The sequence below is a fragment of the Cupressus sempervirens genome, chromosome 3, assembly GCF_028749045.1.
Source record: "Cupressus sempervirens isolate cs-2001-9-10 chromosome 3, ASM2874904v1, whole genome shotgun sequence".
Lineage (NCBI taxonomy): Eukaryota > Viridiplantae > Streptophyta > Pinopsida > Cupressales > Cupressaceae > Cupressus > Cupressus sempervirens.
Genome location: NC_143120.1, coordinates 144,647,359 through 144,673,025, shown reverse-complemented (window position 1 = coordinate 144,673,025; position 25,667 = coordinate 144,647,359). Strand labels below are relative to the sequence as shown.

At 36.1% G+C, this 25,667-nt stretch overlaps 1 protein-coding gene across 3 annotated transcripts in view; it reads right to left on the bottom strand.

The window, feature by feature from the left end:
* Positions 1-22,818, bottom strand: part of SEC15A (exocyst complex component sec15A) — a 44,619-nt gene extending 21,801 nt beyond the window's left edge. The window contains exons 1-2 of one of the 3 annotated variants that reach the window (XR_016362010.1): positions 22,658-22,794; positions 19,982-22,484 (exon numbers count right to left, since the gene is read on the bottom strand). Coding sequence is in view for 1 of the 3 variants with exons in the window: in XM_089818715.1 (XP_089674841.1) it covers positions 20,038-22,410 (2,373 nt within the window). In the remaining 2 variants the exon portion in view is untranslated. Of the gene's footprint in view, positions 1-19,981; positions 22,485-22,657 lie in introns of all 3 variants that reach the window. The other 2 variants (XR_016362009.1, XM_089818715.1) reach the window with 2 other exon arrangements.
* Between the last annotated feature and the right edge of the window lie 2,849 nt (positions 22,819-25,667).

Sequence of the window (25,667 nt, the reverse complement as noted above, 5' to 3'; positions counted from 1 at the left end):
GATCCGTGGGCCACGAAGAGATCCCGGTATGTTCTCAAGTGCTTCTTCCTCTTGCATATCAAAAGGAGCTCCTTCAGATTCAGCTATGGCTGCCCTCATAGCTATTTTTGCCCTCTCCCTATTCAATTTTTTCTCTTCAGCAGCTGCAAGTAGGGCATGGATGAATCTTTTTTCTTCATCAGTTACCTTGAGACAAGGATTTGAGTCATGTTTCTTTATGCCTGCAAGGTGGTATTTGAGGCGGTTTATGCCTCCAGAAATAATTCTCTCACAGGGAATGCATATCACCTTCCCAATATCATTTGGATTTGGAGCTTCATAGGCATACCGCCATGCCTTATCTCTTGCATTTTTAGGCCGAGTGCCTATATATCCAGATGGGCATGGTGTTTGTGGCCACTCTTCTTGTGGGTTTGTCATTTTTTTAATGGTTGACCGCTGCCCTACACATAAATATATAGAGAAATGAATAAACAAAGTTAGAACTTAGAAGCTAGGGTTTCAAATGATTCAAACTTCAAACTTGAACCATATCCTTAGCAAACAACAAACTTCAACCATATCCTTAGAAGCTAGGGTTTCAAATGATTCAAAACGATTTTAAATGATTTGAAAACATTTACAAAAAACAACAAAAACAAAAGAACATTTGTTATAAAACTATAAAAAGTTTTCAAACTATGATAAGATAAACATACCTGGAAAGAAATTTGTCTTCTAAAATCGGTTAGAATCCTCTACAATCCACTCAAATCCGCCTTGAATCACTTGCAATCAGCCAAGAATGCCTCCAAACCTTCTTCTCTTCACTACTCAAGGTTCTAAACAATGCAAATACAAGAAAGAATGAGAAAAAACACTCACTGCCGCTTAAATCCGTCACAGGCCGCATTCACCAGTAAATCGCGAGTTTTTAGGAAAAACTCGCCGTGTTTTTGCCGACTACTCGCCGAGTTACCAGATTGCCGAGTTTTTAAATCGGCGAGTTAACTAGTTAAAAACTCGCCGAGCTAGGAAACTCGGCGAGTTTTTAAAACTCGCCGAGTACTTGGCGAGTTTTCCATCTATGCTCATAATCATTATTCTTATAAATGAAAGATAGAAATAACAATCCTATAGATATATTCCATATTCAATTGGAAGATCAACCGATCTAACTGGTTACAAATTATATTGACAAGAAAGGTTGCTTTCAATAAAGGAAAATATCTAAAATGATGATATATAATAATTCCATTTTATCTTCTTACTTGAATAAACATCACAAAAGTAAAATACATGTTACCCATAAATGTTTGAATGTTCAACTTATCTTTATCTGATGCACGTCCTGACATCTCATGGAGAGGGGAAACATCGTCAAGGGCTTAACCTCCCAACTATGGACCTCAAACTTATCTCACACTTTCTTTAACTAGAAAGGCCCTTCCTACCCGAAATAGACATGGAACAGCTTATCAACCACTGAGCATCCTGGTATCTAATCTCACCACTTGAATTGACAACAAGAGAAAAACAATAAACATGATCATGCATGAGCTATTAATTGATTCATTTTTAAAATGATAAACATTGTTATGTCACATCTGCTTCTGTTTCTTGTTATTGCAGATTCTTTTCTCTCACCTCTTCACCCTTTTCCTTAGCTATACTGTCGAATGAGTCCCAGGTGATTGAATCTCAGAGCAACCAGCTCTTTGTGTTGATCCTCAATTGATATAAGAATATTATATGTTTCCAGCTCATCATAATCTATGATTCTGAGAAATGTAATCTTTAAGACTTGCAGAATAAATATCATTTGATTTCGACTTTCAATGGTAAAAATAAAATATGATATCATATCATGGATACTTGGTTTTTATTTATCATAAACAGCTCTACCTTAGAAATGGTCTATCTAACGATATTTAAGCAAATGATTTGTATCGTGATATAAATTGTAGCTTACTGCTATATAATTAGAATGCAGTAACCACTGATAAGGAAAACATATTGCAATCTTTGGGTTTCAGTTAACCACATAACTTGATATAATTTGGAAAGAAGATGAAGTCTTGTTGGACGTTTAATCAATCCGCCTCACTCTTTACAGGAGAGATCTTGAACGCTAATCTCCAATATGAATGCTGCTCATGATTTCAGTAGAACTTAATTATAACAAGGAAATCGTGGAAGCGTAAACAATGCAGTGGTTATTAGATGGTAACTGCAGAGGTATCGAATGCTAAGAAAAATGTGGTCGGGTAATATGAAAGAGTCGGGTGAAAAACAAGGAAGTTGGACACTTGAATAGGGAAGTCGGGTGATGGAAGAGAAATGAATGTATTCCGCCTCTCTTGACTTCTTAATAAAAAGAGATAATATGCCTCTTTGGCTTCCAAGAAGCCGTAACATAAAATAAATGTTTTGGCTCACGCCAAATAAATGTGCCAAGTGTTCAATCGGTTTCAAGCAAGAAAAAGAATAAAAAGATGGAAGAAGATTTGAAGGTTATAAATCGAAAATAATTATGGTTTATATCTATCTACATGCATGTAGATATATTTGTGAGGTGGCATCATTTTATTATAAAGAAAATATTATTATGGTGTCACTTTATTTTATATCTGTGTATGTACATAGGTATATATTATAATGATATGGTGAAAGATCAATCAAAACCTTTGAAGTACGCAATATATTTTAATTAAGTTAGTTTGTTTTAAATTGTTTATTTAATAACTCATGCATATCTAATGTGTGTTTCTTGTTATGCAGTCGCTAGGACCTCAACCTTAGTGATTCACGATTCATACCCATTTGTCCAATGATGAGGATGCTCCTGTGCCCAATTCTTTTCTGACAATGCTTCCACCCCTTTGACGTGCCTACGAGGAAGTTTTCCGCAGTTAAATCATATTACCATAACAAGTTATTAATCATAATAGCTAACCACTTTTTCAATTCCACTAATTCACGATAAACAATCAACTAGCATGTTATCTTCATATGAAATTACAACGACTAACCATCTTACCATTTCACAGGATTATAACAAATTTAAGTGTCAACTGACTTTATGTGAACCACAACGGCTATATGAACATTAGGTTTAAAATTGGGATGTAACAATAAGAATGCCCCCTATTTAACCTACTATGTCCTTCAGGCAATTAGACAAAGTTGGACATTCAAGATTTTGTTACCTATCTATGGTGCCCACCTTAAGTGTAGATCTTGAAATTCTTTGTCTACCAGGTCACTCACCTTGGACATGGAAAGAAAGTTGAATTTTTTTTACCTAATATATTTGTGATCAAAGAACTTCATGTTGATGCCTTAGGTACAATAGGGCAAGCTAATCATGATAGTCAATTTTGATCATTCTCCCACTTTGTACCTCAACAACCTTCTACAACATTGCTCATTCAATTAAATTCAAAGAGTAAGCTTTGACATGAGTCCTTTGGGCATCTTAACTACCGCTATATTCAACAACTTAGCTTACAAGAAATGGTTCTGAATCTCCCTCAAAACAACTTTTCAAAAGGTGTATGTCTAGGTTGTGCCATGGGTAAGTATTCCGAAAAAAAGTTTGACAAAGGGAAGTCTTGGAGAGCTTCAAAAGTTCTTTGAATGGTTCATAGTCATCTTCTTGGCCCTTTTCTAGTATTGCTCTTCAACAAGGCTCACTATGTTCTTACCTTCATTGATGGCGACTACTTCACTTGAGTCCATTTTCTTCAGCACAAGAATGAAATCTTTCACAAGTTTCAAGTCTTCAAAACTGACGCACAAAAGCAATCAAGCAAGTCAAGGTTTTCCTCACAATGATAGAGAATACATGAACTTTTACACTCTTGCAAGAATTGATCTATTTCATACACCCCTCAGCAGGATGGTGTTGTCAAAAGAAAAAATAGGACCCTTAAGGAAATGGCTAGCTACATGATACATGATTCTTATCTTGGTCTGACATTTGGGCTGAGGCCATCAATTTTACAATTTTGATTCTCCACAAGGCATTGAAGGGTATGATTCCTTTTGAGGCTTGGTGTGGCAAAAAATTGATTGCCAAAAGCTTTAGAGTTTTTGGTTGCCCAACTTGGGTACGCATTCCTGAAGAGAAGCACAAGGCCATGGAACCTCCATCTTTGTTGGATATCCTAATGGCATCAAGGGTATTGGCTCTCATATCCTAAGACACGTGAGTTATTGTGAGAAGTGTTCACTTTAAGGAAAGCTCTCCTTGGCCTCTAATCCTCATTGTACATCATCCATAATGGAAATTGATGATAGTGACTCAAATGATTCTATCTCGTCTACTCATAAATTCATTCACACCTTCATAGAGTTCACATAAGAACTTTTAGGATACTAGTCCTTCATCCCCATCTACATCATGACCTCGTTGGGCTCGATAGACACTTGAGTCAGCAAGCACCCTAGTTGGGGATCCTTCAAACACTCGAAGGACTCTGTCATACTAATAGCATCTTCCACAAGTTTACATCGATACACCTTCCAATCTATAGTCCTCTAAGGAAGCATTAGTAGTTCCTAAAAGGGATTCAACAATGGAGGCAGCAAATAGTTCCTTGATGAGGGACCACACATGAGACATAGTTCCTCTTCCTAAAGGGGAGAAAGATGGTCTAACGTACGTGGCTCGATTAGACCAAGTATGCAGTGGATGGAACAATGGGCAAGTACAAAGATCAACTTGTGGAAAAAGGTTTCTTGCAAGATCTTATTATTCACTACAAAGAAACCTTTCTCACCATTACTAAGATGAACTCCATTTGCTTGACACTTGCCATTGTTGCAAGTCATGGTTGGGTTGTACATCAAATGGATGTGAAGTGCATTCCTTCGCGAGGATCTTCATGAGGAGATTTACATGGGGTTGGCATAGCAATTCATCCAAGATTCTTCTTCGATTGCCCAATTGAGGAAGTATATTTGTTGCCTCAAATAGGCCCCTTGACCTTGGTATGCTAAGATGGACTCCTTACTTCTCTCAGCAGGACTCCCCAAGTGTCATTCATACTTGAATGTCTACATTTTGCAACAATTTACTTATTGTGCTCTACATTGATGACTTGATCATAACAAGGAGTACATCTTCTATCATTGGTAGTGTCAAACCTTCTTTGTAGAACAAATTTGCTAGACTAACTTGGGTCATTTGCACTACTTTCTCAGCATTGAGATCACTTAGTCTTCTTTTGATACCACACTTGCTCATCCCAAGCATGATATTGATCTTCTATATCAGTTTTGCATAGTTGATTGTAAGCATGCCCCAAGTCCCTTTCTTTTAGGAGTCAAGCTTGAGACTAAGTGTTCCACTTCACTTGTTGATGCCACATATTGTCAACTTGTTGGGAGCCTTGTCTACTTGACTCTCACACACCCTGACATTTCCTTTGCAATTGACTTTGTTTCACACTTTGTAAAAGAACCACATGAGCTTCATTGGAAGGTTGTCAAACGCATCTTGCATTATATCCAGGGTACACATCACTATGGGATTCACTATGTAGCACATGCAAAACTTGAATTGGTTGGTTCTATGTACTCAGATTGTTCTAGCGTTCTTGATGATCAAAAGTCCACTTCCAGCTACAATTTTCATCTTGGTTCCAACCCCATTTATTGGCAAAGTAAGAAGTGACAATCTATTTCTCTCCCTTTGATTGAGGCCAAGTATCAAGGAGCTATTAATACTGCTACTAAAGCTATTTGGCTTTAGATATTCTCACAAAATTTGACTTCACTATTCCACAAACAAAAATCATACACTGTGAAATCAGAGTGCCACTCTAATCTTGAAGAACACAGCTCACCAAGAGATGACCAAACACATTGAGATCCACATGCACTACACCAAGGAGTTGATGCAAGAGCAAGTCATTGAATTGTGATGTTATCCTACAGTAGAACAAGTTTCAAACATTTTCACCAAAACCTTCACTAAAAGTAAGTATCGTCAGTCACGAGCTCTCATGGGGGTGCAAGATGTTTATTCAAAGGGGGTTTCCTGACTTCTCCATTCTCTCTTATGGGGGGAATTCTTCCTCACATGAGGTTTTGTCCTTCTCATTCTTTTTTAAGAGTATTTTTGTATCTTCATCTCTCTTTTGGGGAGGAGTTTGTTTGCCCTAGGTCAACTCCTCTCCCTTTGTGAAAGACTGCAATGTATTTGTATATAGGGTACCTAACATGGCCTAGTTGTCAAGACCCATCTTGCATTGTTTGTATACGTTCTCCCTATGTTGCACTTAAGGGGGCATTTTGGTGTGTTTTTGTACCAAGTCACTCTTCTAGGACATAGACTTACATATTATTTAAGTTTACTTAAGGACCACAGAGGAGCTTTTAGGAGCATTTACACTTTAGATAGTGTTATCATGTTATCAAATTCCACTTTTATGTGTTGACTACACTTTTAGTGCACTTATCACTTTATCACCTTTTACCTCTAGAGAACGTAGTGCATATGCTTTATTGTATTGGATGTGTTTCCCCCAATCTATGATCCCCTCATTTTCCCTACGATGGATGATTGAAACAATCAAAATGTACAAATAGTATTTCACAAAACTAATCCTACAATAAAATAGTCCTCAATCGCCAATACAATATTAATCAGAGTTATATAGATTATCTATACACATCTCTATGTATCTATAGATGAACAATCAAATAAGATCATAATCCTGAACTGCATATATAATTCAATAAAGATAGTCACAAATAGATCTTTTATTTATGTAATAAATGTGCCACACAATATGCATACCATGATCAGAGGTTTGAATTTATAATTTGATCTTATTTGTTATGTCCTTTTAGAGACAAAATCCTTAGAGCTACTCAACTTGATGTCACGCAAAAAAAAAGGAAAGAAATCACTCTAGGAAAAGACCATCAAAAGATAAACATGTTCATTAGAAGGATGGGCACAAAAGGGCGTTCCTACCTAAAAATGACCAAGAGGGTTTTTGCTTTGATTGCAAAAAGAGATGTAAACAAGGACACAAGTGTGACCAAGAAGAAAAGCCATGTCATTGGTACAAAGATATGTGGAGGCCAAAGCGCATATAAGAACAGGAATGGGGTATGCTTCACATGAGGAGAAGAATGGGAGATGGGACATTTATGTAAGGGGAAAGGTTGAGCACACAAAATTAAAGTAATACATGAAAGGAATGAAGAGAGCCCAAGCAAAGGAACAAAAAACGAAGATAAGAGCAAAGAAGGCAGAACTTTGGCATGAAACTTAAAAGCATCCAAGCACAATCCCTTCAAAATCTGAGCTGGCATAAAGGAGAAAAAGGTAACAGCCCTTGTGGATAGTGGTGCAACCCACAAAACCATTGACGAAGGATTGACCACAAGATTAAGATTGAAAATTGAAGACTTTAAGGGTTTCCAAGTAACTTTCAGGTCTACCACTTTGTGTAAGAGAATAATTCCTCAACTAAGCATCACCCTAGGAAAACACCCAATCAACAAAAAAAATTACATTGTAAATATGGGAGACACCAATGTGATCTTGGGCATCCATAATAATATTCCTTGGGATATTTATATTTGACCTTCCAAAATTGGAGCTATGCTTTATGCACAATGGGAAGAAAGTAACCTTACACAGAGTATTCAATTGCTCTCCGACGGTAATTTCAAGTAAAAGAAAGGAAAAGATCCTTAACCATGGACAAGTTGAATGGGTCACCCAAATGCTTAGTCCTAGACAAGTCCTCTACCAAAGGAAATCCATCCACATTGGCATACAACCTCTATTGAGCAAACATACAAGGTTTTTGGTGATATCCCTCCAAGACTTTGCCCAAAGAGAGGTTTTGATGTCATGACCCCCCATATCGAATGAGCCAGTCAAATAAAGGATGAAATTGTCTTGCCACGATAGGACCTCGCAATCTCATCCTATGAGTGATTAAGTGATCAAAACAAAACAGTAGAAACAAGTATATTGTCGCACTTGGAAGGAATATCAATGGAGCCAAACGAGAAAATATGTTTTACCAATCAACCATATTAGTACATTATTGATGTATATACTCTCGTCTAAGAAGATATTTTGATATAATAACAATCGAGAGACAACAGTATGTTGTGATGACTCAATAGAGTATTCATCGATAAGTAGTGTAATCACCTAAAATTAGTCTCCTAACCCATGGATGCATAATCTAAAATATTGATCATAATCATAAAAAGTCCTAACCCAAAAGCCAATTAATTTCTATCATTAATTAGATCTGATCATCAGAATTGCACAATTCATCAACATCTGCAAAATCATCAAAAATCAATTTATTTAATTAAATGTCCTAGCACATTAATTAAATTGAACCTATTTGTCATTTACACAAAAAGAATTAATTTGATTAATTTGGATTAAACTGAATTAAATATCCAAAAATTGAGAAAAACAATGAATTATCTTCTCAATTATTCTCAAAATTGATAAAAACGAGATAAATCAAAGTTGAGTTGCATACTTGCATAAATCAGAAAAAGGAAAAGAAACAATTAACTATGCATAAATTAGAAAAGCATGTTAACTGAAGAATGCATAAATTATGAAAAAGAGATAAAGTTGTTAACTCAACCATCAGGATTAGATCAATTTGTTATGTTCTAAAAAGACTCAAAACGCAATTGTTATCTCAGCTTTTACCTCTTAAAGCATTTGATCAACTTAAAGTGCATGCTTTTATCTCAGCTTTGAATTAATCTTGATTGTTCATCTCAATTGATCTTGACCATTCATTCTACTTAAGTTTTCTATAAAGCCAGGGCTGCTCTACTTATTTCTCATGTGCAATTGAAGAGTGTGTTATCATGATGAATTTTGGGCATCAAAGTTGAAAGTTTGCACAGTATTATCACCCTAGCTTGTTATTGCATATCATGTCTAGCTCAGAAATCATGTTTCCTTCTTGGGTTGTCAATTTTGCATCTAGAATAATTATCTTTATTTGCATCAAATAAATATAAAACATAGTTTAATCTTGCATCCATTTAAATCCTTCGTTTCAATGGTATCTATAGTCATTGAATAGCTTGAAAAATCTAAGAGCACTTATACTCACATTGAATAGGAGGCGATAGATCGATTTGTGTGGTTATTTATGCTTTATTCATTTGCTTATTTGATTAACCTAATCATGCATGTAATGATGTATTGAAGTGTTGGTGATTGAAACGAAGGATTTAAATGGATGCAAGATTAAGCTATGTTTTTATATTTTTTTGATGCAAATAAAGATGAATTAATCGTGATGCAAAATCGATAACTTAAGAAGGAAATATGATTTCTAAGCTAGACATGATTGTGCAATAACAAGCTGGAATGATAATACTACGTAAACTTTCAACTTTGATGCACAAATTCACTCAGGTGAGCTCGGCGTGATAACATTACTCTTCAATTGCACATGAGAAATAAGGAGAGGAATCCTACTTTTATAGAAAACCGAGGTAGAATGAATGGTCGAGATTAATTGAGATGAACGGTCAAGATTATTTCAAAGTTGAGTTAAAGCTGAGATAAAAGCATGCACTTCAAGTTGATCAAGTGCCTTAAGAGGTAAAAGCTGAGTTAGCAATTGCTTTTTGAGTCTTTTTAGAAGATATAGAGATAACAGATTGATCTGACCTGCATGGTTGAGTTATCAGCTTTATCTCTTTTCACAATAAATGCATTCTTCAGTCAGCTTGCTTTTCTGATTTATGCATAGTTAACTACTTTTTTTTCCTTTTTTAATTTATGCAATTATGCAACACAACTTTTTAATTCAAACTTTGATTTATCTTGTTTTTATAAATTTTGCGAATAATTTAGTGTAACACCAGCATGGGAGGGCATTGGGACAGGAGAAAAAAGGGCCTCGATTTGGGGATGGCAGGGGGGAATATACATATAGAACATGAAATGCTAGCTATGAAATGATGTTTCAATATAACATATCAAATTGAAATACTTGCACATAGCAAAATTGCAACATGAACTAGAACCATTGTACATTCAACATAGTAACATAGTACATACCCATTACTAATATTCATATATCAAGATTCAAATAGAAATCCAAATTATCAGCAAATGGGATTTATATTAGTTTCATTAAATATTTTTTATATCATAATGATAAAGATGATTACAATGAGTAGCATCATGAATGATTTGAACAATGATCAATATCAAAATGAGTACAAAATCATGACAAAATGTAGTGATGAGAAGCCTAAAATCATCCCCCAAGCCAAAATACTCATCACCGGAACTACTGGACTCCTCATGGTCAAGTTCTGCAAAAGGAACACCAACCAACCCTACATCTCTTTCCGATGCAATCTCATCCTCATCAATTTAAGATAGATCCTCTAGCTGTACATCCCATCGTGCTGCAAGGTTCTCTTTGAACACATGTCTTGCGATGTACGATATGCAAGACACTATGTTCAACAAGCTTCTCTGCTTTATTAGAGGTAACTTTGTTCCCCTTCACAAAGTGGAGGTAGCACCCAAGTAGAGCTAAGCATGTTCCTCTTAACAGAGTGCATGAAGCACCCAAGCACCCAAGAACCTAAGCGATGTGGCAAGTGCGGCTGCAGTGCAGCAATGCTTGGGTGGCAATGCGGGTACTTGGCTATGCCAAATACCCATCCCGGAGACATCCCCGCACTGGGTACTCCTAGGTTTTGGGTTGGGTGCGCATCCTTGGGTTTCACTGGAATAATTGATAAGATGGTGCATTGATTTTTCTCAATTTTGGATTTTAAATTCATACTAATCAAATTAATTCTTTTATATGTGTAAATGGCAAATGGGTTCAATTTAATTAATGTGCTAGGACATTTAATTAAATTAATTGATTTGAATTTACTTAATTGCCAAATTAATGTTGATGTTTAGGAATTAAGTGTTTTTTTATGTTTTTGCAGATGTTGACGAATTATGCAATCTTGATGATCAAATCAAATAAATGATAGAAATTGACTGCCTCTTGGTTAGGACTTTAATGATTATGATCAATAATTGAGATTAGTGGTCCATGGTTTAGGAGACCAATTTTAGGTGATTAAAAGTGGCAGCCTACATAATTTATCTAATAGATAAGACAAAGAAATATTAGGCAGCAATTAATATGAATAACTAATGACAAATTAGAGGAGTGTGATAATCCATCACTTAAGAAAATAAAATGGAAATTTGTGCATTGATTAGGAAGATAAATATGATTAAAAAGTCCCCCATTCTTTTACTAATGGGCATGAACGATTGAGACATGTCACAATGAAAGGGTAGAAGGAGCATATATAAGGTAAGACAAATCATTGAAAAGCAACATTAGCAAAAAGAGGAAAATGCAAAAGGAAGGAAATAGCCTCAAACTATTAATATCTAGTATAAGTATCATCTGAATACAAATATTGGACAAGTGTTTGATGATTATTATTTGGGATTTGCATATGAATAATGAGTAATTATAAATATAGGCATTTCTATACATGTGTGCATGTATAGCTTAAATGTGAATATCATAATTATCTTATTTAGTAATAATAAGTATATTATTGGTGTAAATATATAAAAAGTATGTACAAAACGTTATTTATTTTTTCTAATTGTTGTAAGTAGTCATGGTAGGGAAAGTATGGTAGTCATGATTGGGAGAACAGCGATGAGGCCACCTTCTAAGCATGCCACCTCATGGGGCCAAAGGGGAACAAAATGAACTGCCTTTGGGCTAATGAAGGACCAGATTTTGGGGCACCTTATTATGAATACTCCTCACCATAGTGAATGGGTGTTCAATCATTAGAAGCAAGTTAGGAATGGTAAGATGAAGGAGAACGGCAATAGGACCCACACTAAGTAGCCCACCTTAGATGTATGGAGAGGGCCACATGAGGCCAAGGGGGAATAACGTATCTACTCTTCACCCTAGGGTAGGAGGTTTCCAAGGCACCTCATCAAGCCAACCCAACATAGCACTTCTATGGTTGTGCCACCTTAATATTAGTTTTAGCAAATAAAGTGACTTGATCATATTTGTTGTTGAAGAAGTTTAACTGAGTTATGATAATAAACCCTAATTTTGGGACCACCTTATTATGAATACTCCTCATAGTACTTACCATAGTGAATGGGTGTTCGATCATTAGAAGCAAGTTAGGAATGGTAAGATGGAGGAGGACGGCGCCCTGTACTAGGTAGCCCACCTCATATGTATGGCAAGGCCACATGAGGCCAAGGGGGAATAACGTATTTGCTCTTGGGCCTAGGGTAGGAGGTTTTTGGAGCACCTCATCAAACCAACCAAACGTAACACTTCTATAGTTGGGTAGATTTAATATTAATTTTAGCAAACAAATGACCTGATCATACTTGTTGTTTAAGAAGTTTAATTGAGTTATGATAATAAACCCTAATTGTTTGATTTAGGGCAAAATTTGGATAGTCATAATTTGTGGACATTATATAAGAGCATTCTCTTGAACTTGAAGAGGGAGGAAAAATCGTAGTCACTACTCACTACTATCATCCTCAGAAAGGGGAAATTGAAAAAAATTGTTAAAGAATTATTAAAGATGGGGCATATCCAACCAAGCTCCGCTACTTTTGCCTCATTCTTGGTACTTTCAAAGAAGCAAGATGGCGGAATGAGGTGTACATCAATTGTAGGGCATTAAACTAAAAACCAATAAAGAATAGATATCGCATTCCCCACATTAGTGAGCTTATTAATGAACTCTACAAAGCAATCTACTTTTCAAAAATTGACTTAACATCAAGTTATCACCAAACCAGACTAAGAGAACATACCAATGACAGCTTTCAAGAGACACTATGGCCATTTTGAGTGTCTTGTCCTCCCATTCGAGCTAACGAATGCACCAACCATTTTTCAATCTTGGATAAAGTGTATCTTTAGAAGGGAAGAAAGTTCTTATTGGTTTTTTTTATGATATTCTAATCTATAGTAGAACCTAGATGGAAGACCTAAAACATGTGGATGAAGTATGAGAGATACTTGAGAAAAAAATCCTTACATGCTGAATTATCCAAATGCGAGTTTGGTCTGGAAGAAATCTTGTAATTAGGAGTAAGAGTGGATGAAGAATTGAGGCAATTAGAAGCTGGCCAAAGCCAAAGACATTTATCTCAAAGGGTTCTCTTAGGGAGATGAAATTACAACTAAATATTTGTAGAAAAAGATCTCAAAACTAATTACACCACTCACATATTTAACCAAGAAAGGAGCATTTACTTTTAATGAAGAAGCACTTAAGAAAGTGATGAGCTTGTGCTTATATTGGCAATAACAGATTTCTCCTCACCCTTTAAATCATATTGTGATGCTTCAGGAGAAAGTACTGGGGCTTTAGTTGATGCAAATTTGCAAAATAAACACCCCATAGCCTTTGAAAATGGGATTTCGAGGATATAAAAAGAACATACTCAATCTACAACAAAGAAGATGCTAACAAATATGCACACCATTAAAAAGTTTAGACAATATTTGATTTGTGGAAGATTTATAGTAAAAAATGACAACAATATACAACAAAAAAGGGTGAGTAGATTCCACGCATACGACTTAGATATCAAATACATGATGGGCAAGAACAACATTGTAGCTGATGTGTTGTCATGAAGACCCCACCTCGGCTCCGTTACAACAATATCCACACAATGGAAGATATCTATAACCACAGAACATGCTAAGGACTCATTCTCAAGTGATATAATAGAAAAAAAAGATACAAGATGAGAGATATCAAGCTATAGATGACCTCATTCTCTATAAGGACCAAATATACATCACGCCTAGTTCAAGGGTGAAAGAGATTTTGAAGAACTGCCATGACAATCCATCAGTTGGGCGTCAAGGGTATTAGAAAACTTACAAACAGATCAGGGAAAGGTTTTCATGGAAAGGCCTTGAAGGACATGTGTTAAATCATGTTAGTGAATGCCTAATGTGTCAAAAAAACAAAGAGGAGCACACATACCTAGTAGGACAACTCCAATCATTGCCCCATACCCAATCAGAAATGGGAGAGCATATATGTGGACTTCAAAACAGGGCTGCCTGACGTATAGGAACAATTGCATCTATGTGGTGATTGATCAGTTAACAAAATACGCACACATCATGGCTACATCAACAAAATTTACAGCCCCCCAAGTGGCTGAAGTCTTCTTTGAAAACGTTTTCAGACTGCAAGGACTACCCTGGAACATTGTGAGTGATCAAGGCAGTAGTTTTCTTAGTCTACTTTGGCAGGAGCTATTCAAACTAGCCGGAGCAGAATTAACTCCCAGCACTAGTTATCTTCCGCAAACTGATGGACAAAATGAAATTGTTAACAAATGTTTGGAAGGATATTTAAGGAATTATGTCACTGAACAGCAAAATGCATGGATTAAATGGCTTCATTTGAGAGAGTACTGTTATAAAACTAGCCACCAAATATCTATAGGAATTAGACCCTTCCAAGCATTATATGGATGCACAGCAACATCTTTTGGAGATTTGACTCATTCCGAAAGTCATGTGCCAGGAGCTAGGGATTTAATACAGCAAATTTGCCAAGTATGGATATCATTGATGCACTTGAGGACAACCTCTACCAAGCACAGAACAGATAAAAAAATTATGCTGATAAGAAGAGAATGGAATGGACATTCCAAATTGGAGATTGGGTCTTCTTGAGGTTACAATCATACAAACAGTCATAACTCTAGTGGAGCAGAGAAACTTATGCCCCAATTCTATGGGCATATAAAAAATTGAGAAAGATAGGATAAGTAGCTTACAAGCTGAAACCACCACAAAGTAGCAAATTCTGCAATGTATTTCATGTATCTCGCCTCAAAAAGGTGTTGGAGCAACGTAAAGGTGTTGGGGCAACGTGTCATCCCATGCCCAGTGTTGCCACCACTTGATAATGAAGATAAATTGATCTTGGAACAATAAACTATACTTAATTTATGAGAAAAGAAACTAACAAACAAGACTATTGAGGAGTACTTCATGAAGTGGAAAGGACTTCCTACTGAAGATGCAACTTGGTAGGGAACTAACATATTTGATCATCTGAATCTAAGACTACTTGAGAACAAGCAAATTTTAGGAGGGGAGGACTATCATAACTCCTGTCAGAAACCCCAGTTGCAGCTTTAAAAACCAGCCGATATGTATATCGTTACTCAGAGAAAATTGTCTTCGATATAAGGCTTGACAATTTTCTACAAAAAGGACAAAAAAGGCAGCAGTTTGGTAATAGCCAAGGATCAGTGACATCTAATACAACTAACAGTTTCAACAATTAGTTAACAGAAACAAAAATTGAAATATTACTAAGAGGAGTTGATAAAGACAAACCAGCAAGGATACTAATCACATTAACAATTATTTAGTGAGCCTTTGTTAATAATAACAGAATATTGACAAAAAGTGAATTAATTGAGTCTCCAAACCAATAATATAAAAGAGGTGCGATCTACATTTTAGTTAGCATATTCAAGTTGAGAAGAGATGCAATCTAAGGAGATGTGTCTCTTTAATGCTACCCTTTTCCATCAGGCAAGACATATATAAGGACGGACAAACACCTTTCCCAAGAATCATCTAAGAGAGAGGACAGGAAATAAAAGATAAAAGCAGATTATGCATTCAGACCCGCGATCTAGGTATGAATTTTGTGGGGTACATTATTACATTAAAAATCTATGTTTGACTATATTGAATTATATATGCACTTCAGAATTATGATATTATGTGATTGTTAATATATAGACACATAAATAGGCGTGTACAAATAATCTGCAATACTTTGATATAATATACCGCATTGGCGATTCAGGAATATTTATCATAAGATTTGTTTTTGATATAAAAGCAGCCAAAACTAGGGGGCTGGCCCTTTACAACAGTAGTGGCACAACCAGCAAAAAGCCAGCCGACAACCAGCAGACAACCACACACACCACCCCTAAAGTTTTACATCAAAAACATAAGTAACAAAACAACTGTAATTAAAAGTACTAGAAATCGTCTCATAAGATTTGTTGTGTGAAATACTATATGTACATTCTGACCGCTGTAATCAGCCATGGTAGGGAAAGTGAGGGGCTCATGGACCAGGTGAAACAGTAATGAGGTCACCTTCTAAGCACACCCCCAAGGTAAATGACTTAGGAATGCCATAGGGCCAAAGGGGTACAAAAGGACTGCCTTTGGTCTTAGGAAGGAAGGACTATCTAGGCACTCCATTGTGAATGTTCCTCATAACCTTATCATGGTGAATAAAAGCAAAATAATCAATCATTTGAGGTACGAAATAAGTAACAAGACTGAGGGAAATGGTGATAAGACGCTAAATGAGGTACACCACCTCATGTGGATGGCACCGGCCATGAGGCCAAGGGGCATGGTATATAGACTCTTAGGCCTATGTTAGGGGGTCAATAGGACACCTCATCAAGTCATCCTACCTTATCACTTCTATGATTGAGACATCTTAAATCTGATCCAAGCAATCTATTGATTCGATCTGCATTTTCAATTTAGGTTATTTCTAACTCAAGAATGAATTATGCTTATAAATGATTCCTAGCTTGTTTACAGGATGTCAATCAAAGCAAAAAGGTATCTCTAAACCTACTTGTTTTAAATAAAAGATTGTAATCAAGCGCAAAATTTGGGTACTCATAAATTGGGGACATCACAGTGACTATATCCATACCAAATCTTACAGCTAATAATGAAACATGGTATCCTTAAGATTATTACATACAAAAAAAAATTGAGCCCTACATGCCTCCAATGAATACTTTTAAAGTTAATATGCCACTCAACTTGTATTTCTTTATGCCAGTCAATAATTGCTGCAAAATAGGTGCCAAGATGTTAATTTATGAAAGTGTAAAACTACCAAGGCCTTGTTTGATCCGCTGGTAGTAGTGGTGATCTACCGATGACAAGTTTGGGTTAAAGGTACCTCAGGTCTATATGGGACACAAAGGAAGAGAAGTCAGAAACTTTTAATCACAAGCAACTCCACGATTAAAGTGTCATTCGTATACAAAATAAATCTAGCAGAAACTAGGTATTTCTACAATAAAAGAAACAGCTATGATTTGTTTCCTAGGCTATACAGAGAAAATTGAGAACATGCTGGAGGACAACTGTCCAAAGGCTGTAATGAAAGAGGAATTGAACAAAGAAAATGAAATGGATGAAATAAAAAAAATTATGAATGAGTATCCGGGGTATCAACCCACATGAATGCTCGGTCACTAATCAAGAGATTAAAAACTATATGAGGGAAGAAAAGATAAAAATGTGTATGTGGGGAAAGCAGCTCAGGTGGAAATAGTTTAAAATATGCATCTGGATGAAGCAACTCAGAAGGAAAAAGCAATAAAATATGGCTCAGTGCAATCCCATCTATGAATATTACCCTCCAAAAGTAAAACACATAGAAGCAAAAATCAAATGGAAAAGGGCCCGTTAACGGAGAGGGTTGATTCCATCCATCCGTGAAGGAGAAGGAGACGGTGGCTTGGTCTAACCCGGATGAAGGATGGTGTAACATCAATTTTGATGGGGCCTCTAGAGATGTAACCCAGGACCATTAGGGATAGGATGTGTAGCCAGGGACTGCAATGGAAACATTCTAAGTCTAGAAGCTACAAGGATAAATGACAGTAGGAATAATGTAGCGGAGGCAATGGCAGCTTTACAGGCTATCAGGTTGGGAAAAAGATTGGGAGTCAGGAATTTGCCCCTAGAAGGTGATTCAATTATTGTGGTGAAGGTAATAATAGCTGGAGCATGTCAGGCATGGCATCTAGAAAAGTATATCAATGGAATCAAGGATGAATTAAAACATTTTGAGCAGTTTAAAATTTCACATATTAAAAGAGAAAATAATGGTGGCAGATGTCATTTCAAAATGCGCAGTGACATTTTAAGTGGCTGAAGTACGCTTACAAGATTTTTGTAATCTGAACGGCGTTGAATGATGATGGCTTTAGCTCCCTCAAAGGCACATTAATGATGTGTAGAAATCGATGAATCGGTAATTATTAGGCTTAAGCATGATTAAGCATGAGTAGGAAGGATGATGAGTAGTGTGCTTTAAAGTTGGAAAGCTTTCTGGAGAAGACACAATTGTCTCTGTGAATCTTGGCTCTAGTGCTCAAGGATGGATGCCAATTTTACTCTGTTGACAAAAGGCAACAGCAAGCATTTTCTGGGAAAGTGAAGTTGAGGAGACTACGAAAGATGTGTAGATGCAAAGACATGAAAGTTTTGAAGGCAAACCTGAAACTGTCAGGCGAGAAGTTTGGATGCAAAGCATGGGTATCACATTAATGTGGACATTACGACCAAATCCGCTGGGTGCTAGAGATTGGCGAAGATATGGAAGTGAAGAAAGGGGTGCTAAGAGTTTTGGTGACAGACCACATGTTGTTGGGTCTGGACCATGTTTTTGACTAGGCAATCTTAGGGGTAGGTTTTGATGTCTCTGAAGAAATTGAATATCTGGACATGGAGAAGGAATTTGGCATTGTCCTCTTCATTCATTGGCCTGGAATGGTGAACAAGGAAGCCTATACTGCCAAGGTCAGGGAGGCATGACAGAAATTGAAGCAGGAAATCCATGAGTTTGAAGTGAGACAAGCGCAGAGAAGTGATGCTGATCTGGCTTGTCTGGTGGTACTGCGAAGACGGTGGTCAGAAAAGATAAAGAAAGTGCGTGTGAGATTCAAAGCTGGAACCAAAAATGGTAAAAAGGAATAGGTATGTGGTCTGCTGGTGATGTTGTTTTGGCCATTATGGTGACCTGCATTTTGAGTTTGCAGAGGAATGGTGGCTTTGTAGTTGGTAGTTTGCCTGGTGAATGTCTATCGACATTTATGTGACAGTCTTTTTGTGTTGCTCTGTAAGGTGACATTAATGTAAATCTGCTATGGAGCAAGATCGGTTTTGGTTTTTGGCTGAATGTAGCCACTGGTACTACTGATGGCAAATCTTGTCGGGTAGGGCAAAACCGCAGGTTGAGCGGTATTTTAAGGATGTACAGGCTGTATGGAATGGTTGGGGTGGTTTAGGGTTTGGGGAGCAATACCACTGTAGGGGTTAATGTTTGATGTTAGGCTTTGTTAAGGGGATATTAAATGAATGATATATGTATAAGCAATGTACTACTCTTCTCAAATATTAATAAAATTATTATGACCGGGCTTAAACTAAACAAATGGAATATAATGATTTGCATAGCTCAAGTAACAAGTGTGCAAGGACTCTGATGTGAGATGAGAAAGTGGAAAGTTCCAAAAGAAAATTGGTTAAAAAAAAAAAATGTAATTTCTACACCTCTGTTACCAACTAGACTCGACCAAAATGAATGTGGAACAAGACCATATCATCGTAGCTTCAAGGGAGGTCATTGTTTACCATAATTGACAAAGGAAATGTTAAAAAGAGGGAAACTTTTGATCAAAATTCACTGCAGGAGAACGAAACTTCAAAAGCAGGACCGGAGAGATTCCTGCTAGGGCCTTAACGCTTCACTGTTTTCCACCACATGGACTGTTTTAGTTTCAAAGACGTTATTGAAATCTCTATCCACCTATCTATCTAGTTCTTAGCATGCTGTTGGCTGGTATTCATTGCAGTATTTTCCCAATACATATGTGCTTCTTTCAATGCTTAAATCATTATCTACTCTCAAGAAGTAATCTATTGAATTTAATATAGATTGGCTAGATAGATTTCATCTTGCATAGAGATTGTAAAATCCTAGTTGGCTCAAAAATAACCTCTGTTCTTCACATAAACACTCTGAAAAGAGACAAATGATTACAACAATCTTAACAAAAGTGCTAATTAGGTTAAATCTAATGATACAAGAGCACAAATAGTAAATAATAATAGCATACATGTTACAGCAGGTTGCATGCCATATCTAGAAAGTTGAAACATACCAAAGAGTATGTCAATTGAGATCCCTTAATCTCTTGACTAATGTATCCAAAGATTTCTTCTTGGCATTCTGCCTTGAGTTTCTACCCCCCAAACTTCCAAAAAGCCTTTCAGGTGCATCTCTGAATTTCTCAGAAATCATTGCAACCTTCCTGAAATCCAAAGCACTGTAATGTTTCTCCCTTATAACAGGATTCATGAAGCTCTCCGGTTGGTTGCTTAATAAAAGATTTACCAACTGTCGCGCTTCTGCCAAGCAGTGCTTCAAACTTATAGCACCCTGTAGCTCACTCAAGCCAGTACTGTGGAATCTCTCATCAGCAAAGGCCTCTAGCACTTTCAGATCACTGTCAATACCAAGGATTGCAGTCATGTTGAATCGCTTGACATTGTCCTGGAGAAATGTAGCCACAATGCGATCCGATATGTGCTTCAAAACACCACTCCCTACCTTATTCAATGCATCTAAAGGTAAGATTTGCTGTGCTGTAGACACTAGAGTTTCTAGGTAAATTATAACCTCATTCAAATACTCGTTGCCATTTTGTGGAACTTCATCAGGGACCCAGTTGATGTTGTCTGTCAACAACATGAACTCATCCACCTTAGACTTGACAAGCCTGAGCATTGCCTCATGTGCGGCATCTTGTGAGTTCTTTAAGACTGATCGAGCAGCCAATGCAGCTTGAGACCTTTCTGCCAAACGAATGGGAATGCCACAAAGATGAGCGGCATGCTGCGTAAAAAAATCACAAGCTCTCTCCAAAACTGTCATATTGGCAGCAATTTGCATAGCATGAGATACCCCCAGTGTGGAAATATTTATTAACTTGAGGAGAGCCTCATTCAAAACATTGATCAAAAGCTTGTCCAGATACTTCTTCACAATGTCATAGAAGTCCATGTGACCACCATATGACAGATAACTGACCGAATCCTCTATGAATGATCTCACAATGCGACAGCAATCAGGTACAGTTGCAGAAAATGGTGCAATATAGGGGAATGCAGGCATGATGTCTGATGTCTGCAGACGGAATGCCAACACATTCATATTGTACTCGTATTCCTTTTTCATCACCATCTGCTCATACTTGTCATTCGCCAGAACATCATTTATCTGTTTTCTACATTCATTTAGAAGAAGCTCGTGATATTTGTCTCTGTTCTTGTCCAAAGCATCTAGCAGGGGATCTACCTGGTAGCCATATCTTCTCAAAGTTGCACCAAGTAGAGTAACATAATCCTTGATAAGGAGAAGATGGCTCGCAACCTGCATCCGTGAGAACTGATCCTCCAAAATAGAACTCATCTTTGCAACAGCCATGTCCCATATCGTTTCTACCTGGATAGGGGAGATCAGTCCTCCTGCTGTCCTCAGAATACGATCCTCAACTACAAAAAACCCAGCAATCTGTGCAAAGAAAATTTGATGGGATTCAAGGAAGGGCTGCATCGAAGAGATTTGCAAATCTGAATTCAGCTGAAGCTGCCGATTCTTAAAATAATAATCCTGGAACTGTTCTTGGAGACCAAGGCAAGTGTGTATATGATATGCCCTGTAAACTGGAGTAAGATCAATTTTCAAAAGAGAATCATCCTCATCCATATCCTCTGTATCTAAAGCATATACGCAGTCCCTAACACCTGATCTGCTCTGCTCCTCTGCTTGCCTTTGCCTGCCTCGAAGCTCCTCTTCTCTCTGCCGAGCGGAAGAAGCTTGCCCAATTGCTAACTGGCCGATTTCCTTAGCAGTAATCCTAATCTGCACAAGCCAATCGTTGAATTCCTTGCTCACTTTTTTCTCAATGTGTGATTTGATAGCAGGGATTTTTTTCTCAAGCATCTGGCGAAGAGCCCTAACCGGAATCCTTTGCAAGTAATCTCTCTCAATCAAATCTAAACTCTTCAGTGCAGGATAATAGCTATCATTCATTACATGTTGATTACATTTCACGCACAATTCCATGGCTTGTTGACATATTTTGGATGATTGCATTGCCTCGGTTAAGTTCTTCTTTACTGCATATGATTCCAGAAGCTCTTCGAGTTTAACGAGGAGGGCACTACCCACCTCTTGGAGCTTGTAATTTTCTTCAGCCAGCCCATTTTTCAATTCATCTGCGTCTACCAAAACCCCACGAAGTTCATCCACAGCATGGATAAATTCTTCATAATGGACCTTGCACAAATCTTCTATTTCAATCTCCTTTCTTTTCCCAAACTGTTTGAGTTGATGCAAAAGCGCTTCTGGCTTACCCACCTCAAATGCTTGTCTAATGATAGGACCCAAATCCTCCCCATTACTGATTGCAGAAGCCAATGCTAATTCCTCCCCTCTATCCCCATTTTCTGCAACACTTCTCCTTTTCGTTTTAGACTGCATTTTGATATACACAATCTCAACCGTTCCAACAACGATCAAATTAAGCGTTGCCTCAGATTTTCATACTATTTTCCCTGATTTCCCCATATACATACAGCACTTAAAAAACCCAAAAAATCACATGTAGATAAACTATACAAAAAAAAACGTATAGCAGAATGTTCGGCTCTTACTTGTTATGAATATTCTGCAGACTGAAACCTTAAAAAAATTAAATGGGCAATGAAATCCTTTCCCAGTTTCATACCTGGATCTCAATTTGGGCTGACTCCTTTGTTTCCTCCTCCCCTTCAGCCGTTTCCAGCTAATACATTCAAGTATAAATGTCCGCTCTAACAAACCCACAATTCCTTCTGACACACTTGTGGGCCATGCCAACAAGAAAGCACCAATCTGGCCATGGAGTGTAACAGCAAACACGTCTAGGTCTCAATATATTCTAATAGAAGATTCACCTAGACGTTGGATATATCTTGGAGGTAAATACTCCGGGCTCTATTTCTGGGCCCAACATGGGAATTTGTGTTTCCTTGGGGTGATTGAAGTTCAATTTAGTCTGATTTGGGGTCGTTTACGAGGACGGCGTGAAGGTATTTTCTAATCTCTGAATTTCGCACTAGTGTTAGGATGTTCGATGGTTTTAATAATTTTATATTTCTTTATCATTTTATATTTATTTATCACATTTATTCCTTCAAATTTCATTTCTATTTTTTTATGTTTTTACAATATTGATTAATTTAAAATTAGGTTGTTTTTCTCCTGTTGGACTCTCCGTATTATTATTTATATTTGAAAATGTTTAAATTGTCTTTTTTATTAAAATATTTTTAAATATAATTATTTCTTATGGATATATAAATTGAGAATATTAAATTTTATGGGAAGTGTGTAGTTAAAGACTTTTTCTAGTTATCATTTTATTAAAATGTAATTATTAGATAAAAAAGTAGGACAATACATTTGTTTATAATCTTAATTCAATGTATTCATTGTTAGTACTTAAACATTATGTTATATCATTGTTAACTTAATCTTAAGATGTAATTGAGGTGTAAAAACTATTAAAATTTTAATGGTTGAATAATAAGCTTCTATAGCTTTTATTAGTAGACTTAGATTGTATTACTTTAGATATGTACATCAAGCAAATAGGTTTCACCAGTGTCAAGGTCTAATTATACGCTTAGACAAGATCACAAGCATGATCGTGCCCTAGAATCTTAGATTCTTAGATATTTACCATCCAAACTCTCTAGTCCATAGTAGCTTTAACTCTTAGTTTTTAAGTTTTTCAATCAACCCATGTCCATATTTGTAAATGTTTCAATTCTTAATCCATCTCATTATATTTTTTTATAGATTTTAAAGGAAATCTCCCAATAATTATTATTATTAATTTATTATACTTAACTCCTTAATTATTTACATTTCAACCTTAGCTATCTATGAGGGACAACTAACTATAGAAAAGTGGAGGATATTTATCAAAAGAAACACTGAGATTTGGGAAAATGAAATTTTTAGTGTACAATATTGAATGCTTAATTCCTTATTTATTTAGATTTCAACCTTACTATCATCTAAACTCTTTGTTTTCTTCAAACATGAAGCAAGAAGGTGATCTCTATAAATATTTCTCAAAATGGAGGATAGTTTTCAAAAAAACATTAAAGCAAAACTTGATATATACCTAGACCTAATGTTTTGTTCTCCTAGCTAAACAAAAAACTTGCTTATAAAAGAGAACTAGAAGTGAAGTAACTTTTATGCAATCTTACATGTTGTATATGAGATTGCAATCATATGAGAAATCTAACATGAAGAAAAGTTGGAAATAAATCTCAAGCCAAAGTTTGTTGACCTTTTGGAATTTTTAACAAAGAAAACATGAAGTGTCATTTCAATTATAACTCAAATGATAGGATAATAAGTATTTCATGATGAATACTATATAGAAGGATACTTGGTGTATCATATTGTCTTCGAAGTATTATATGTTCACTCCATTAATTTTGAATTGTAAATCAATTCCAAATAGATCTTTAATAGCACCATTTATAGATCTCTACTTGGGAAAACTTGCCAAGTAATAAGGAGTTTGTTTTTAAAAAGAGGAATATAGTTTGTTGTCCCTCACGTAAAAGAGAAGTGGGGCAATGAAGTATATTTTATGCAAACTTACATGTTGCATTTCAAATTGCAATCGTGTTAGAAATCTTACATCAAGAAAAGTGAGAAAGAAAATAGCAAGCCAAAGTTTGTTGACCTTTCGAAATCATTGGCGAAGAAGACATGACATGTCATTTGAATTAAAACTCTTTGGAGGATGCAAAATTCATAATATTTTCTATAATATTATAATATTCACATTTTTTATATTTTAGTAAGAAAATCGCTATAAATCAATTCCAAATGAACCTTTATCATCCCCATTTATAAATCTTGACCTGGGGCAACTAGATCAACCCCTTCATCTATTTAAAGTTTTTCATGGTTGACCTATTTAAATATAACTCATGTGATGGAGGATTCCATCACAAGAGTCTGCACTATTTCTAGCCACATACCAAGACTCGATGATTTCAAAGTGTAAGTTGCCTTACAAAGATATGAAGACTTTCTAAAGAAAAATGATGATGATTAAAATTTGTCCCTGAGCACTTTTCCCTTGTTTTCCTTTTTTCCCCTTTATTCATTATGAATGTCCATCATGCTTGTCACCTCGCTCATTGCAAAAGTACAAAAAAATTCTTTGTTCTCAACATTGAAAGGTCATTCTAGCAAGTTGTTGAATTCATGTCATACTTGTTTCCCTAGATAGTTGCTCAAGTGCGTGAAAGAAACAAAAATCTTCCATCCTAAGCATTAAATAGTTAATTTAGATGCTCAAGAATTTTCTTTCTTAAAAAATGAAGCATAGAAAATATAATGAATTTCACATCCTTCAAGGAGTTTTAATGCAAATGACACACGTCATGCCTTATTTGCTAATGATTTTGAAAGGTCAACAACCTTTGGCTTGAGGTTTCCTTTCCCAATTTTCTTGTTGTAAAATTTCTCATATGGTTGCATAAAGGTTTATATAGAATATAAAGGTATCTTTATCAAGTGGATGGTATTATGATATAATTGTTATAATATATTTGTTTTGAGTTTGTATACTTAATTCCTTATTTATTTAGGGATTTATCATATTAAATTAATTATATGCCTTCATTAACTTTGAATATTTTGTAGGGTTCTTCTAATCTCTA